This window comes from Periophthalmus magnuspinnatus, chromosome 19 (genome assembly GCF_009829125.3).
Source record: "Periophthalmus magnuspinnatus isolate fPerMag1 chromosome 19, fPerMag1.2.pri, whole genome shotgun sequence".
Classification (NCBI taxonomy): Eukaryota; Metazoa; Chordata; class Actinopteri; order Gobiiformes; family Gobiidae; genus Periophthalmus; species Periophthalmus magnuspinnatus.
Window position 1 is genome coordinate 20,407,518 of NC_047144.1, and position 15,621 is coordinate 20,423,138.

The window sequence follows — 15,621 nt, forward strand, 5'->3', positions numbered from 1 at the left end:
CTCGGGTCCTGACTAGAACCAGGAAGTACGAGCACATAAGTCCTGTGGCTCAGGTCTCTGGCTCCTGTGGCTCAGAGAATAGACTTTAAAGCAGCTCTGTGTGAACAAGTCTCTCCATGAACCAGCACCAAAGAACATCTCTGACATGTTAGAGCCACATGAACCATCTCACACTCTGAGGACTTCAGGGACTGGCCTCCTTCTGGTGCCCAGAGTTTCCAAAGTATCAGTTTTATGCAACTAAATCCAGTTTTCTTGAAGATGTGAGACAGACCTCTACTTTGACAATGTTTAAATCCAGGCTCAAAACAGTTCTTTTTAGCTGTGCATACGACTGTTAATGTTAACCTTATGATGATTATTTGTGATTATTTATGTTTTGATTTGTTGTATCGTGATTTTAATGCCTTTTTTATTCAGTAACACACTTTGAATTACCCTGTGATATTGCTCCATGACACAGAAACAGCTCTGGGGATTGCGTCATGCAGTATTTTCCTTATAATCGTCCAATCTCTTCCCATGATTCTTAGTAACAATGTGCCTGATTAGACAAAAATACATGACCGAAAATAGGTGACCCTTTTATTAGCTTCTGTATTAGTTATTACCTGACAAAATGATATGTTAAATGCATAAATCCAACCAACGACCTTTTGGTAATTAGACTTTCAAAAATATGCCGATAATGTTAATTAACTTACATGTATGCTTTAGTATACGCAGCCTGACGCAGCAGACCTGGCGCCCTGTCCGCCCTTGACAGCGGTCCTTGCCAGAGTTGCCTAGTTTGCTTCTTTATAGCGACTTTTGGCGGCACTTTCACGTCATAAAAGTAAAGTAAATAGACCCAGTAATGAGCGAAATACAGGCTGTTAACGGTTAATTATTGTTTTCAAGCTGTTTTTTTTGTTAAAGAACTAGTACATAACTTTATATAGCGAAAAAATAGACAAAAAGAAAAGCATGTGCCTGATCTTTAAATATTCATTCATTTTGGCGTGCACTGGCAAGAACCTCATAGAGACAGAACTAGACAGGAAGTAGCAGTAGCGCTATTGTGTACTTAGCCAGTTATTATGTGAAAATTACAATTTACATAACAATTTATAATAATAATTGTAATTTAATTTATAATAATAGATAAAAAGAAAAGCATGTTTTTTGGAGGAGGTAGGTTTTTTAAAATCATTATTATTATTATTATTTTAATTATTATTTATTTATTTTTCTGGAGTTTTACTTTAGAAACATTAAAAAAGAATATATAGCTGCAGTTGAGAACAATACTTGAATAAAATTTGATCTGAATTTGATCTGATTTGAAAAAAAAAAGAAACATAAAAAACATACATAACAATATTCAAACAGTAAAAAAATTATAAAAAATTAAAGAATGAAAAAGTGGGTGTACAGTTACAGTCTCACATATTTAACAATCACCGGATCAGATGAAGACAAATTCTGGTTTTCTAAGCAGAATATAAGATTTCCATATAAGATTTGTCCCATATCTTGTCAAATTTGTCCTGTTTGAGTCTGTTGTACATTGTAATCCGTGACTAATATTGAGTTCACCAGGTTGTGCCAGTCGTCCAGGGTGGGGAGGTCCGCCTTTAACTATTTTTTTAGTTATTGAGTTACATTCTGTGCCGCTAAACTCAACAGACCAAACAAATGTCCCATCTCAGTGCTTGTGTCTAGAGAATATAAAAATCCAAACAATAATTCATCCCAATTTAAAGACATTTTTGTAAATTTGATCGAAGAGTATTCCAAAAATTCTGTATCACTGGAAATTCCCAAAACAAATGAAAACGATTCGCTCCCTGAAAACAGCAATTCCTCCAACAACCAGACGAGCCTGAATAATGTGAGCTTTGTGCAGGTTTTGTAACATTTTGGTTGTTTTTATTGTACAGAAAGTTACGACTCAGAGAAATCAAACATATTTACGAAAGGACACAGGAAACAAGAGTAAGGGGTTCAAGCAGGTTTTTTATATTTATAGTTTTTGGTTTCTTGGTCAAAACTGAAAAGCAGGTGGGGGAAAAAAAACCTTACCAGACCCCGTGCTCAACTAAAAAAACAACGTAACAAAGGAAAATGACCATGGTGAATCGGTTAACGTAAAATAAGGACGGTGCGTTGTCCCTACCTTAAAAAAACAAAAAAAAACAACATAAACTTTCCGTACATAAAGTAAAGAACAAAAACAGGATGTCCAGACTCACCAGGCCAAAGAAAAAAACAAACAAAAAGCTATACAGACCCAGTGTGGAAGACCGGCGCGCAAAACCAAAACATCCAGACCAGTAACAAACACTCAAATAAAAGATTCTAAAATAGTATATCAAAATAACATGGGCAAAGATTCTCAACTAATGACAAAAAAACAAAAAAACAACAAAAAAACAAAAATATGAAGGAAAAAAGTAGGAATATCTTCTTATGACTGAAACAAAACAAAAAAAACTAGAAAATTGAGGAACACGGGGGCAAAAAAAGATGCCCAAACCTAACATAGAAACACTTCCTTTGACGTTCTTACTCTGAGCGGGCTTGCTTTTCCACAACCCTGACTCTTATTTCGCCTAGAGGACAGACTTCGTGCTTTTTTCCATGGAAATGTTGATCCTTTGGCTGTAATATTCCACAGTCTGGCACAAAACTTATCGATCTCAGCGGTGCCCAGACTTTTTACGGTCGCGCATCTCCTGAGACCCTTAAAGACCAATCCTACACTCCCCTTAATGAAGCATGATCGTTACGTTTAATATGTTAAGGTTGGCCTGGGACATCCCTTTTTCATTGTTAAATAAAGATGTCGGTGTAATCCTTCTATCGTCCAGGTCTGATCAAAGAGATTTTGTCCAGTTGATAGATTTTTCTTTTGGCTTTTACCAGTAAATAAAGACGAGATGACAATTCTTTCTTCCACAAGTCCTTGGGGTCATTCTGTGCAGCGAAACCGTACCATAGTTTGGAAACCGCTGCTCTATCTCCATGAATGAAGTTACAACGTAGGGTTTTAACGTTTTATTTCCATGGAATTGTGCAGGTGCTGCCTCCAAAGACTTACTTTGTGTTGTGTTTCTTTAAATATACCATTAAAAATTTCACACAAAATCTTAACTAGTTGCTTATTTTGAACTTTTTTTTGTGGGTCTGTGCTCGTTTCTCAAAAGCTCGGTTGCTATTTCCTGTCTGAAAATCTGGCAACCTTGCGTCCTTGGTCCTTCGCGTCCTCGTATCCTCCCCTCGCTCGCGTCCTCATGTCCTCATGTCCCTCCTGTCTCGTCCTTGTCTCTTGCAGGTATGCGTATCCTGGTCACTTTGCTGTTGGACACTCTGCCCATGCTGGGGAACGTGCTGCTGCTGTGCTTCTTCGTCTTCTTCATCTTCGGCATCGTGGGCGTGCAGCTGTGGGCGGGGCTTCTGCGCAACCGCTGCTTCCTGGAGGACAACCTCTCCTTGTGAGTGCACCGGTTATACCTATGTGTGTTTTGGCTAATTTGTAGAGTAGTGGCTGTTACAATGAGTTTTCCCAATTAACCCAAAGAATGCAGTGCTTAAAATCCTCCAGCTAAGGTACTCCTGATCAAGAGTAGCTCAAGATCTACAGATGGGTCCCACTGCTACGAGGAGATGGCCCAGTTGCATTGAAGGATTGGTCAAAAGCAGAGGAAAAATGTCTCTATGGGGACAATAAAGTGTACCATGATTTTAATGTTACTATGACATAAATCGCCAACATGTTTTTGGATTTAGTTTAACTTTGTGGGAGTAGATAACACTGCAATAATTTGAGAACCTCTCACAATACTGCTGTGAAATAATGCTGAATATTTAAATTAGTCTTGAATTCCCTGCGCTTTCTCCGTAAGTGAGTAGCCGTAGGATTTAAAGTTCCCATTTTACGCTATTTTCTGATCTACTCTGTTATAATGTTGTTTCCTCATCACAAACAGACCTGGAGTTGTGTTTTTGTTTCATTCACACACGTTTAACACACAAATTCTGCATATTTAGCTATTTTCTCAAACTGAAAACACTCTGTTCCACCTTGTGACGTCATCATGTGGCAATACAGGAAGTGCTTCACTGTGTTTTTAAACTCGGCACACCTTCGCTAGAATCATTTGGATGATTTCAGCTCTGGAATTGACGATCTTTAACTGAACTAAAGGTTAAAAAAAAGTAGCTGTTAACTTGAAAAACTACCACTACATGACATCACAAGGTGGAACGGAGCATTTTGAGCATTGGAGATGTAGACAAACTAATAAACCAGGACTCAAACACATGTGAATGCAGCAAAACACAACTCCAGGTATGTTTTCGATGCTGGTACTGCATTATAGCTTGGCGTAAGCTCGCACGAATCAGTTTTGTGTAATATATGACCTTTAACCAATTACATAAAGCCTACCACTGTAACCAATTATAATTTCAGTTTTTAATGTAATATTTCATCCAAAAATAAACCAAAATGGCACTATTGACATGATTAGAAGTGTGTCACATTGCGGTTAGCCAAAAAACAAGCTAGCAATTCCTATAAATGAATTCATAACTGAATCAAAACGCAGCTCTACGTACATATTTCTGACGTCCGCTAACATCATAACACGGCTAAAAGCTCCGGTAACTAAATTTACACAATATGGAACCTCTTAGCTTGAAAAAAATTCAAAACGGCCGGGACAATCGCTTTTATTTACACGGCGATTCTGATGTACGACTTGTATTTACGCCTACGTGTCTGCTTTATGGGGGACATACACAAGGTGACAAGCCCTCTAATCATCGCATTCATCATTCGGCCTAATGCAGCTGAGATAAACAAGATGTATACGGAAGGCCCCCACGGTTCCGCTGGAGGTCAAGGTAGGACGCGGCGTCGGACCTTGAACCCAGGCACTAAATCGGGTCGGCGGCCGCTGAAACCGGTCTGACCCGGTGGTTATGTGGACTGGTGATGGATGGGAGCTGGTAATGAGAACCCCCCCGTGTGGTCCACTGTAGGTATGACGGATTCATGGAAGGTGACAGTGAATCCATTAGTCTCTATGGAATTTATGGTCCGCCCGGCGTAATTGAAATTCATACGTAATAGAGAGAATGAGATGGCATTTTTTTTTTCATCACCGTCATCAATTTTGAGACTTATTTCTGGATGTGATGAAACGGTAAGGATGTCTGGGTCTTAAAGTGGTTTTTCAGGGTTTCATGTTTTTGTAATTATGACTCAGTTTGGTGGGTTAGAACCTGTGGTAAATATTTATCATAGTTTTACTTAAAAAAAAAAAAAGACAGTTTGGGGAAAAAATGTTGAGAAGAAACGTACAAAAATGCAGGAAGTGGTGCGTTTTACCGTTGTCATCAATGCCAAAAAGTCCATCCATAATGTAAAGATGTTTTAATCATATTTTAAACATTATTTAACGAAATAACAAAATATTTATCATAGTTTTACTTAAAAAAAAAATGACGTTCTAAAATGGAGTCTCCTTAAGTGTGGCATTAACGCTAAAAAATCCAGCGTTGCTAAGCGTTTGATCTGTGCTAAACCAGCGGTCCATTGATTGGCTCTTTGGTTGCTATGATACTCGCGGTCGGAAAGCAGACAGGTTTTGGTATGTAAAAATAAAAATTCTAATTTGAAAATCAATAGTCATTTATTTATTCAAATCAGCAAATTGTGGCGTGATTTAAACGTTATGGTCCTGGTCCAGGGAAGGGGGCAGTCGAAGCAAAACTGGACTGGACTTTGGCTCTTGATTAGCGGAGTGTGAGACGGAACGGGCGAGGTAATCAGTGATGCTAGCTGTAATTGTGTTTACCATCCACCGGGCCAAGTGTGTGTGTGTGTGTGTGTGTGTGTGAGAGACAGAGAGAGAGAGAGAGAGAGGGAGGAGGAAGATATATAGAGAGAAATAGTGAGGGTGTGTGCGAGAGAGAGAGAGACAGAGAGGAAGATAAAGATACAGAGATAAAGAGGGAGGGAGAGAGAGAAGGGTGAGGGAGAGAAAGAGGAGGGAGAGAGAGGAAGATATGTAGAGAGAGAAATAGAGAGGGTGTGCATGCAAGAGAGGAAGATATATAGAGAGAAATGGTTGAGAGAGAGAGAGAAGGGAGGGAGAGAGGAAGATACATAGAGAGAAATAGAAGAGAGAAGAGAGGGGGGTGAGAGACACAAACCGAGCGAGAGAGAGAGAGAGCAGGGTGAGAGAGAGAGAAAAAGAGTTAGATATATAGAGAGAAACGGAAGAGAGGGGGTGAGAGATAGAGACCGAGAGAGAGAGACAGAGAGAGAGAGGAGGGAGAGTGAGAGGGAGATATATAGAGAGAAATAGTGAGGGTGTGTGCAAGAGAGAGAGAGGGAGAGAGAGGAAGATATAGATACAGAGATAAAGAGGGAGGGAGAGAGAGAAGGGTGAGAGAGAGAAAGAGGAGGGAGGGAGAGAGGAAGATATGTAGAGAGAGAAATAGTGAGGGTGTCTGTGCGAGAGAGAGAGAGAGAGAAGGGGAAGAGAGTAAGAGAGAGAGGAGGGAGGGACAGAGGGAGAGACGAAGATATATAGAGAAATAGAAGAGAGGGAGGAGGGTCAGAGAGGAAGATATAGAGAGAGAAATAGCAGGGAGAAGAGAGGGGGTTGAGAGATAGAAACCGAGAGAGATAGCAGGGTGAGAGAGAGAGAAAGAGGAGGGAAGGAGAGAGACGAAGATATGTAGAGAGAAATAGCAGAGAGAAGAGAGGGGGTGAGAGATAGAGATTGAGAGAGGGAGAGAGACAGAGAGAGAGAGGACGGAGAGAGAGAGGAAGATATATATAGAGAAATAGAATAGAGAAGAGAGGGGGTAAGAGATAGAGACAGAGAGAGCAGGGCAGGCTGAGAGACAGAGAGAAAGAAGAGGGATGGAGAGATATATAGAGAGAAATAGAAAAGGGGGGTTGAGAGAGAGTGAGGGACAGAGAGGAAGATATAGAGAGAAATAGAAGAGAGTAGAGAGAGAGTGAGAGATGGAGGGAGATATAGAGAGAAATAGAAGTGACAGGGAGAGTGAGAGGGGGGGGGTGCAGAGAGGAAGATATAGAGAGAGAAATAGAAGAGGGAAGGGTGGGGGAGGCAGGGAGAGGAAGATATAGAAGCAGAGATAGAGAAGAAGGGACAGAGAGAGAGAAAAGAGCAAGAGAGAGGAGATGAGAGAGCGACAGAGACCGCGAGATCGAGATAGCGGGTGGAGAGAGAATGGGGAAGATGGAGAGATGGAAGAGCAAGAAACACAGAGGGAAAGCGAGAGAGAGGAAGAAGAGGTAGAAAATAAAACTGAGAATAGGGAGAGAAAGGGGACTGGAGAGAGAGACAGCGAGAGACGAGAGAGAGAGGTGGAGTTGCCATATCTGTGACACTGCACCAAATAAGAACTGTCAACACAGATTTCACCGGTGGGGTCATGTGCATCATAAAAAATAAAAAAATAGAAAAATAGAATATATTTTGGCCTCTATCACTCCCAGGAAATCACAAACTGGCTGCAGCACAAGACACAGGTGCAGTGTGGTGATATGGTGCCATATGGTGCGTTTAAGCTCTGTTTAACACAATACGGTTTGGACACAAATTTGAACTAAGTACTTTCAGGCTATGACATTGAGTACATTAGAGATTTGTAACAGTTTGGAATGGTAAAATTATACTGATGTAGGTGTACAGTAAAACAAGCTTTGTGAATGAGCATTTCTGAAACAATTGATAATCTTTAACAAAGCAAAAACAATATTTTCACATTAAATTGCGTGTGGTTTTCATGTTTTTCCATTTTAGTTTTGCGAGATGAAACCGTAGACTGTATGAAGAAGTCGACTAATGGAGCGTGACGTCGCCCACAGCGTTCAGCTTCAGTCAAATGAAGCTCATCGAGGCTAGCAGTTATAGGGCGAAGTTGGAGGCACGTTGCATATTAGGAATTTCGTCCGCAAGTATCATAGCAACCGAAGAGCCGATCCGGACCGAGGCTGTTGAGGGCCTTCCCTTAGCAACGCTGTCAATCAAACCTGTTGCTAATGCCGGCGGGAGTGACCTTGAACAAAGAAGGCACCTGATTTGTCAGTTTTCAATGTTAATATATTTAGTTACGGACACAATAGCAAAGTTAAAATACCAGTGACAAGTCTGACTGCAGCAGTTATGGAGAGAGGAATGTCAGTTTTCTAATGTAAAGTGAACCAGCCAGAGTCATTGGAGCTGGAAGTGCGCCCATGCTCACTTCATATTTGGAGCATGACGGTGAGCAGGTTAGCTATGTCCATTTATATGTACAGGCTATGGATTAAACATAAATAATAGTTTTTGCACCAGTTTCTGAAGAAAAAAATGATATTCCATTCATACAGAACTGGACAACAATAAGTCAGGAAAAATGTACAGACAAGAAATAGATTTTCTGACCCTTTAAAACAAAATAAAAGCGTTTTCATGTTTTTATTTCATCAAATAATAACTAGTTAGTAATAAATAACATGATATTTGGCTTGTGTTTACAGTATAATTCCGAGTTAAAATGACTACAAATTACCCTGAATTACATCTATATATGTCATATGCCCATGTCCAACCAGGAAGTAAATGAACTTCACCACAAACTTGTTAAACAGAAAAAGATTTGTCCAAATTTTCATCAGAAATATGTTAATTAAGTTTTAGTGAAATCATTTTAACTTTGCCTCCCATTTGATGGTTTATTCCAGAAGTTGCTTTGGGCGGTGCCATTGTCTTTGGGGTTGTATTGTTTTACATGGGGCTGATGATTTTGACAATGACTCAAATTTAAGGTTAAGTTTAATTTTTTTGTCCCCGTAGGGAATTTGTCCTCTGCATTTGACTCATCCTTCAATACCACTGGGGCACCTCATCAATAGCAGTGACCACTACAGGACAGTGTTCAGAGACTCATCTCCGTGATCTTTTTGCCAGTCTTGGCCAGGATTACCTTAGCTGGAGGATTTTAAGTATGGTACAGGTTTTAGGATTGGGTTGTTTCAAGTTCTATACAGACTACAAAGCCATTTTAAAGTCTCCTGAAAAATGGTGAATTGAACAGTTTACACAAATCAAACTACTTCTACTATATCTGATTTTAGCAGCGAAACTTTTCTCAAATTCTCCATTTAAATGAATGATATTCCTGCTTAAATGCAGCAAAAGTGCAGTTTAGTAGCATTTAGAGGCAAAAGTGGGCAGAAGAAGGTCAGTAGGTGCCATTTTGAGGACTGTTCCCCATTCAAAAGATATTTAGCTTTGAATAGTCAATCGCTTTGGCAACGATGCTCATTTCCCATCATTGTGAAACCCATTAATACTTATTATTTTATCACTCTTACTATCTCTTCCCTTGTCTTCCAGCCCTCTCTCCCTCGGACTGGCCAACTACTACAAGACGGAGAATGACGACGAGAACCCGTTCATCTGCTCCATGCCCCGGGACAACGGGATGCGGGGCTGTGACACGGTGCCGCGGCTGTACGAGGAAGGCGGCGTGCAGTGCAACATGGACATGGACTCGTACAACAGCACCGACAACACCACCTGCGTCAACTGGAACCAATACTACACCAACTGCTCGGCCGGACCCGTCAACCCGTTCAAAGGGGCCATCAACTTCGACAACATCTGCTATGCCTGGATAGCCATCTTTCAGGTAACGTTGGGAATACCATCTACAAAATGCGCAGTCTCATATAAACTTGGAACCCTAGTAGGGTTGGGATAAAGTAAATACATTGGGGTTGGTGCAGTTGGTCCGGTCTAGGTTCAACAACAGTCTGTGCTCAAAGAATGAGGTCAGCTGACACCTGAATATACTGAATGACCAGGTTATTCCATCAGTGGATTTTTTCTTCCCTGATGGCACGGGCATATTCCAAGATGACAATACCAGGATTCATCGGGCTCAAATTGTGACAGAGTTGGTTCAGGAGCATGAACATCATTTTCACACATGGATTGTCCACCACAGAGTCCAGACCTTAACCCCATTGAGAATCTTTGGGATGTGCTGGAAAAGGCTTTGTGCAGCGGTCAGACCTGACCATCATCTGTGAAAAATTAATGCAACACTGGATGGAGATAAATCTTGTGACATTGCAGAAGCGAAATTGAAATAATATGTGCTGTAATCATTAGTGTGTGACCTTTTCTTTTGGTGGCGACTTTTTTTTTGGCAGTGTATATAAATGTGAACAGTTTTATGGCCAATATGACGAAATTACTGTAATTAAACTATTTTAAGACATAATTTAGTCCTTGTCATAGACTGTATATATAAATGGACATAGCTAACCCACTAGCCGCTGCGTTCCAAATAGGAAGTGAGCAAAGGTGCACTTCCGGTTCCAATCACTCGTCGTCCTTCTTTCTCTAATTGCTGTGGTCAGGCTCGTCTTTTTGGCCTTAAAATGTTGTTGTTTTTTTTAAACCTGCTCCACATGATTCTGTTGTTTTTAGTTTCACTATTGTGTCCGTAAATCAAGATATGAACCTACAAAGTAACAGACAAATCAGGTGTCTTCTTTCCCCGAGGTCACTCTGTCTAGCGTTAGCAACAGGTTTGATTGACAGCATTGCTAAGGGGGATTACTTTCAACAGCCTGTCTCCGGATTGGCTCGTTGGTTGCTATGATACTCGCGGTCAGAATTCCAAATATGGAAGTCAGCTCCAAATTTTCCCTATAACCGCTGGCCTTGACGATGCTTTATTTGACTGGAGCAGAACGTTTTGACCTCACACTCTTCTTTATATGGTCTATGGTCATCATAGACACATGTAGACCTATTTTAGACACTTCTGCAAACCATAGTTGGTGTTAAACATTTGAAAACCTCTTCTTTAAGGAACATGACAGTGCACTTCCACATACATTCATTGCATTCAGAATAAATCTTGTACATAAGGTGAATGAAGTGTGGTTATCATATTAAAAGATTTGGATACTATTAAATCCTTAACACCGATCTATAGCAGACAGAAAGACTAATCGTCCAACATCCTCGGGGGAATTAGAGGATTAGCCCGTCTGGTCTGGGCCCTTACTTTTCTGCTCCATTTGTCCTCTATCTCCTCATCATCTGTAAAGCTCTCTGCCATGAGTCTGCATTCATCACTGTCTGTGCAAGGAGTTTAAGTCTGCACAGCACAAACCAGATTCTCCATCAAGTTTGGCTTTGTGTGGTCTGAAACTCAACAGAAACCCAATAGGATATTTTTCTGTGAGGAAGTCAACAGTCACTTTGTGAAGATAAAAATGACACTCTGAAAATGTTTATTAAATGCTGTGTACCTGATTTTGCCCATGTATTTGTGCAAAATGTGTCTTACTCTAGTACAGATGTATTGTATAAGCAGCTCTTGAGTTCAAAATAAGTCAACTTTGTGCTATCTGCATCTAATTACAAAGTTTTATTCGTGTTTTTAGGACAGTAAAAATGAGGTACAGCGTGTTTCATTTCCGTAAAACTTGGCAGCGTGTTTACAAAGTGGTTAGGAGTACACAGGTTCACTTTTTGGTTGCAATGCAACTGTGTTTAATTTGCATGTTCTTCTTATGTCTCTGTATGAAATTCTTAGTTTTTTGTTTTTTTTCCATCACCTAAATCAAGCTCAATACTTCTGACCAGTTTCTTCCAATTTTGAACCATGAGTGAACCATGACTGGGAAACAGCTGGCATAGTCTGGCATAGTCACAGGCACTTACTTCCACATGGCTCTCATCCAACAAAATGCTTTTTAAATGTATCGGCATGTATTTATTTTATAATTTATTTTGTATTTATTTTATTTTATTTTTATTTTATTATTATTATTATTTTTTATTTCTTTTTAAATTTTGTATTTTTTACTTATTTTTTGCTTGGTTCCGTGTAGGGTTAACCTGCTGACCTCTCTCTCGTGTCTGTCCTACAGGTGATCACTCTGGAGGGCTGGGTGGACATCATGTACTTTGTGATGGATGCGCATTCCTTTTACAACTTCATCTACTTCATCCTCCTCATCATCGTAAGTGATTTTTTTTTTTTTTTTTTTGTTACGTTATATTATATATTACTTGTATTATAGCTGTTTTTAGGGTGACTTTGTGCCTCTTTGGCAAGGCAAGTTTATTTGTATAGCATAATTCATACAAAAATTAATTCAAAGTGCTTTGCAGAATAAGAAAGACATTAAAATCACACAAATCAAAACATAAATAATCACAAATAATCATCATAAAATTACCATTAGAACAGAAGAGTGCAGAATAAAAACCTTTCAGTCATATGCACAGATAAAAAGAACCGTTTTGAGCCTGGATTTAAACATTTACATTTGTCACTTTTTATGATGATTGTCAAAGTATGTTTAAAATAATGTAATTGACTTTATTGGTCTTGTTCTAGTTCTGGTTTAGTCATGATGTAGTTCCAGTTTAGCTCTAGGTTTAGTCTCAGTTTATTCCAGTTTGTGTGTGTGTGAATATCTTATTGTTCAAGACATTAATTTCTAAAAATTCCTTAAACCTTCTTGTGTGTAAGTGGATGATTAAATGTAACGCCATATTGTGCAAACTAATAACATAGATTGGTAGTTTCCCCCTACTAAAAAGTCACATAACACAAAATCGTTTGTTTTAAAGGAGCCATATGTAGCCCGAGATCTTACCGTTTTAACAAAAATATTGCGACTTCAACTGAACCTGAGTTGCAAGTGCCTTAATTTGCAGATAGAAGATACACTTTTTTTTCCTCTTTCTCAGTATAAGGACAGGCCTCATGTGAAAGAACTTCCAGAATTCACTCACTGAGCTGCAGAGGTTGCACTAGCACTGATTAATGTTTGGCTGCAGGTGCTGAGGTTTGACGATTCAGATCAGACAGAGTCATTTTAGGTTTAAACCAACTGGATTTCAGCATTGAAACTGGAGAGACTCATGACGCTCATTTCGTTTTCTGATTAGACAGAATCAAAACAAACAAAGCAAATTTTAACAGACAACTTGATCGTCATGTCCAATATTTTTGTAATTAAGAATAAATCAGGATTATAAATGTTATCAGTAAAAGCTATATTTGATTTTAACATGTTTACCTCCTAACAGGGTCATCTTTCTAGAATTTTAAATCCAAATTTTCTACAATTTATCTACTTTTTCGTCCACAGATCGGCTCTTTCTTCATGATCAACCTCTGCCTGGTCGTCATCGCCACCCAGTTCTCCGAGACCAAGCAGCGCGAGAGCCAACTCATGAAGGAGCAACGTGTCCGCTTCATGTCCAACGCCAGCACCTTAGCCTCTCTGTCCGAGCCCGGGTCCTGCTACGACGAGCTCCTAAAGTACCTCGTCCACATCGTCCGCAAGGGGGCCAAGCAGGTCGCCCACATCTTCCGGTTCCTGGCACGTCGAGCTGGGTTGAACATCGCAGCTTCTCCCCCTGCCCAGGAACCTCAACGCACCCAAAGCCAGAGGAGACGTAGAAAATCCCGCCACGGATCTATGCTGGTCCACCACATGACGCATCACCAACATCACCAGCATTACCACTTGGGGAACGGTAGCGTAAGGGGCGTGGTCAGAGGAGGCGTGGATGCTAGCGATATCGAGTCAGCTTCGAACAACAACAATGGCGGATCTATTGTAGCGTCGAGCGGGCATTTGACAGTAGCCGTGCCGCCGACCGTAGCGACCACCTCGGATACGGATATAACGATTTTGCCCATGCCCGCGGATTGTACGCTTTCTCCGACATCGCTGAATCCGTTCTCCTTGACGCCGGGAGCGCTCAAACGGAATTCGGTGCCATTCGCGGCGCCGAAAAACTACCCGACGTTGCAGGCCAGAGCGCTCGCGGAGTCCAGGAGAGGGAGCGTCGCGGTGAGCAACCTCAACTTCAACCTCAACATTCCGCCCATGGCTTTGGAGCGCCGGCCATCTTGTCTGGTGGATACGCACAACCCGGCAGGTAATGTCACACAATGCTATACGCAGATTAGCATTATAATATATACGCTAATGCTAATAGTCACTGACACTTTTAAATCTTCAGTAGCTCCAATAATTCTTAAGTTAAACACGCCAAATTTTAGCAGTAGGTAAAATGAACCTTCTGAGATTTTTGGCAATAAATACAGTTATAATTGTTCACTTACACTTGAATTTATCACTACTTAAACTAGAGGAAGTAAAAATGACCTAATTTTTTAAAATAAGTGTCCACCATTTTCAGTTTCGCCCTGAACAGCCCGATCAAACACACTTTACATAACATTTGAAAGCATTTCCGGCTTATGGCTCTAATTTGATCCTCAATATTACGTTTTAAGTCGTTTATTGTCTGAGGTTTATTCACAAACACCTTTTCTTTAACATCGGCCCACAGGAAGAAATCAGGACTAGTCAGGTCTGTGGAGATCACATACTGCCCCCTGTCTTTGAAAACCACTTATTATTCCTTTAATGGTGTTTACGCTCGGGGCATCTCTGGTGTTAAAATGTCGACTTTAACACCGCTGGGTTTGTGAATTTGACCCATGTGACTCAAAGTACCACTGTACAATGAGGGTTTGTTTCTCGGTGCTGTATTTGCTCAGATTAATGTCGAAAGTGCAGTTCTAAAGGCTCTGAAAAAATGAAAGAAAAATATTTAGAAACAAAAGAGTTATGATTTTTTTTTTTTCAACTGTCAGTGACTTTTCGGTATATTATGCTAATTAAATGTACATTACTGTCACATAGCATGTTTCCACTGACTTAAAAGCACATTATGTAACTTTTCTGGTGGGTTTTTTTCCACTTCTTGACATCATGGGAGTAGTTTTATCTAAAATGTTTCACAGTGCGGAATTAACGTTTTCGCTTTGCTTGCTTTTTTGCTCTGACTTCGTTTTCAGCATCACCTTGTTGAGATAGACAAATTTAATGCCATACTGTGTAAAATTCCATGCAAGCCAAGGAACCCTCCATGGAATCAAGCAGCAAACATCACTTACAGAACACTATTTTAAATTAATATTACCCAAGAAAAAGTCTTAAAGTTTTGCAATGTTGCCGTAGCATTTTTTTTTTTTTCACATCTAAACTAAATTTTACGTCTTTTGAACGGTCAAAAGTCCTCAAAAGATCGCCTATGAACAGATTAGGTAAAGCTTTAGCTGGCTAATATATTCGTTTACCGTATAACAGAATAGCATAATTGACCTGGAAGCTACCTGCAAATATGTAAACAAACTTCAAATTAAGCGTCGCGGTCCGTGTATTTTTCTTACTTTGATCTATCGGCGCAGTATGGTATTGATCTGCTGTAATTAAAGCTGTAACCATAGTCCATCTCTATCCCGAGTGCTCTATTTCTCAGTCAGAGAACGAAAGCTCGCTAATTACACGTCGATAAATGCTAATCAGTCATGTGGCGGACTCGCAGACGGTTCAGATGGAGCCGAGCGCTTTGGAAAACATCAGGAGCTGCTACACACGCCAGCGTCCACGCCGACAGTGACAAGGCATTACTCAAACGCCCGAGTCAATGCTACAAATCAGGCGGGGAAGAAATGCAAACTAGATTCATTGTACTTGTCGATATGTTT

At 40.2% G+C, this 15,621-nt stretch overlaps 1 protein-coding gene across 2 annotated transcripts in view; it reads left to right on the forward strand.

The window, feature by feature from the left end:
* The window catches only part of cacna1g (calcium channel, voltage-dependent, T type, alpha 1G subunit), a 313,071-nt gene that overhangs the window by 108,790 nt on the left and 188,660 nt on the right, over nucleotides 1–15,621 (forward strand). For both annotated transcript variants that reach the window (XM_055229674.1, XM_055229673.1), the window contains exons 4-7: nucleotides 3,317–3,476; nucleotides 9,411–9,705; nucleotides 11,969–12,061; nucleotides 13,202–14,000. In XM_055229674.1, the coding sequence (XP_055085649.1) occupies nucleotides 3,317–3,476; nucleotides 9,411–9,705; nucleotides 11,969–12,061; nucleotides 13,202–14,000 (1,347 nt within the window). The remainder of the gene's footprint in view (nucleotides 1–3,316; nucleotides 3,477–9,410; nucleotides 9,706–11,968; nucleotides 12,062–13,201; nucleotides 14,001–15,621) is intronic.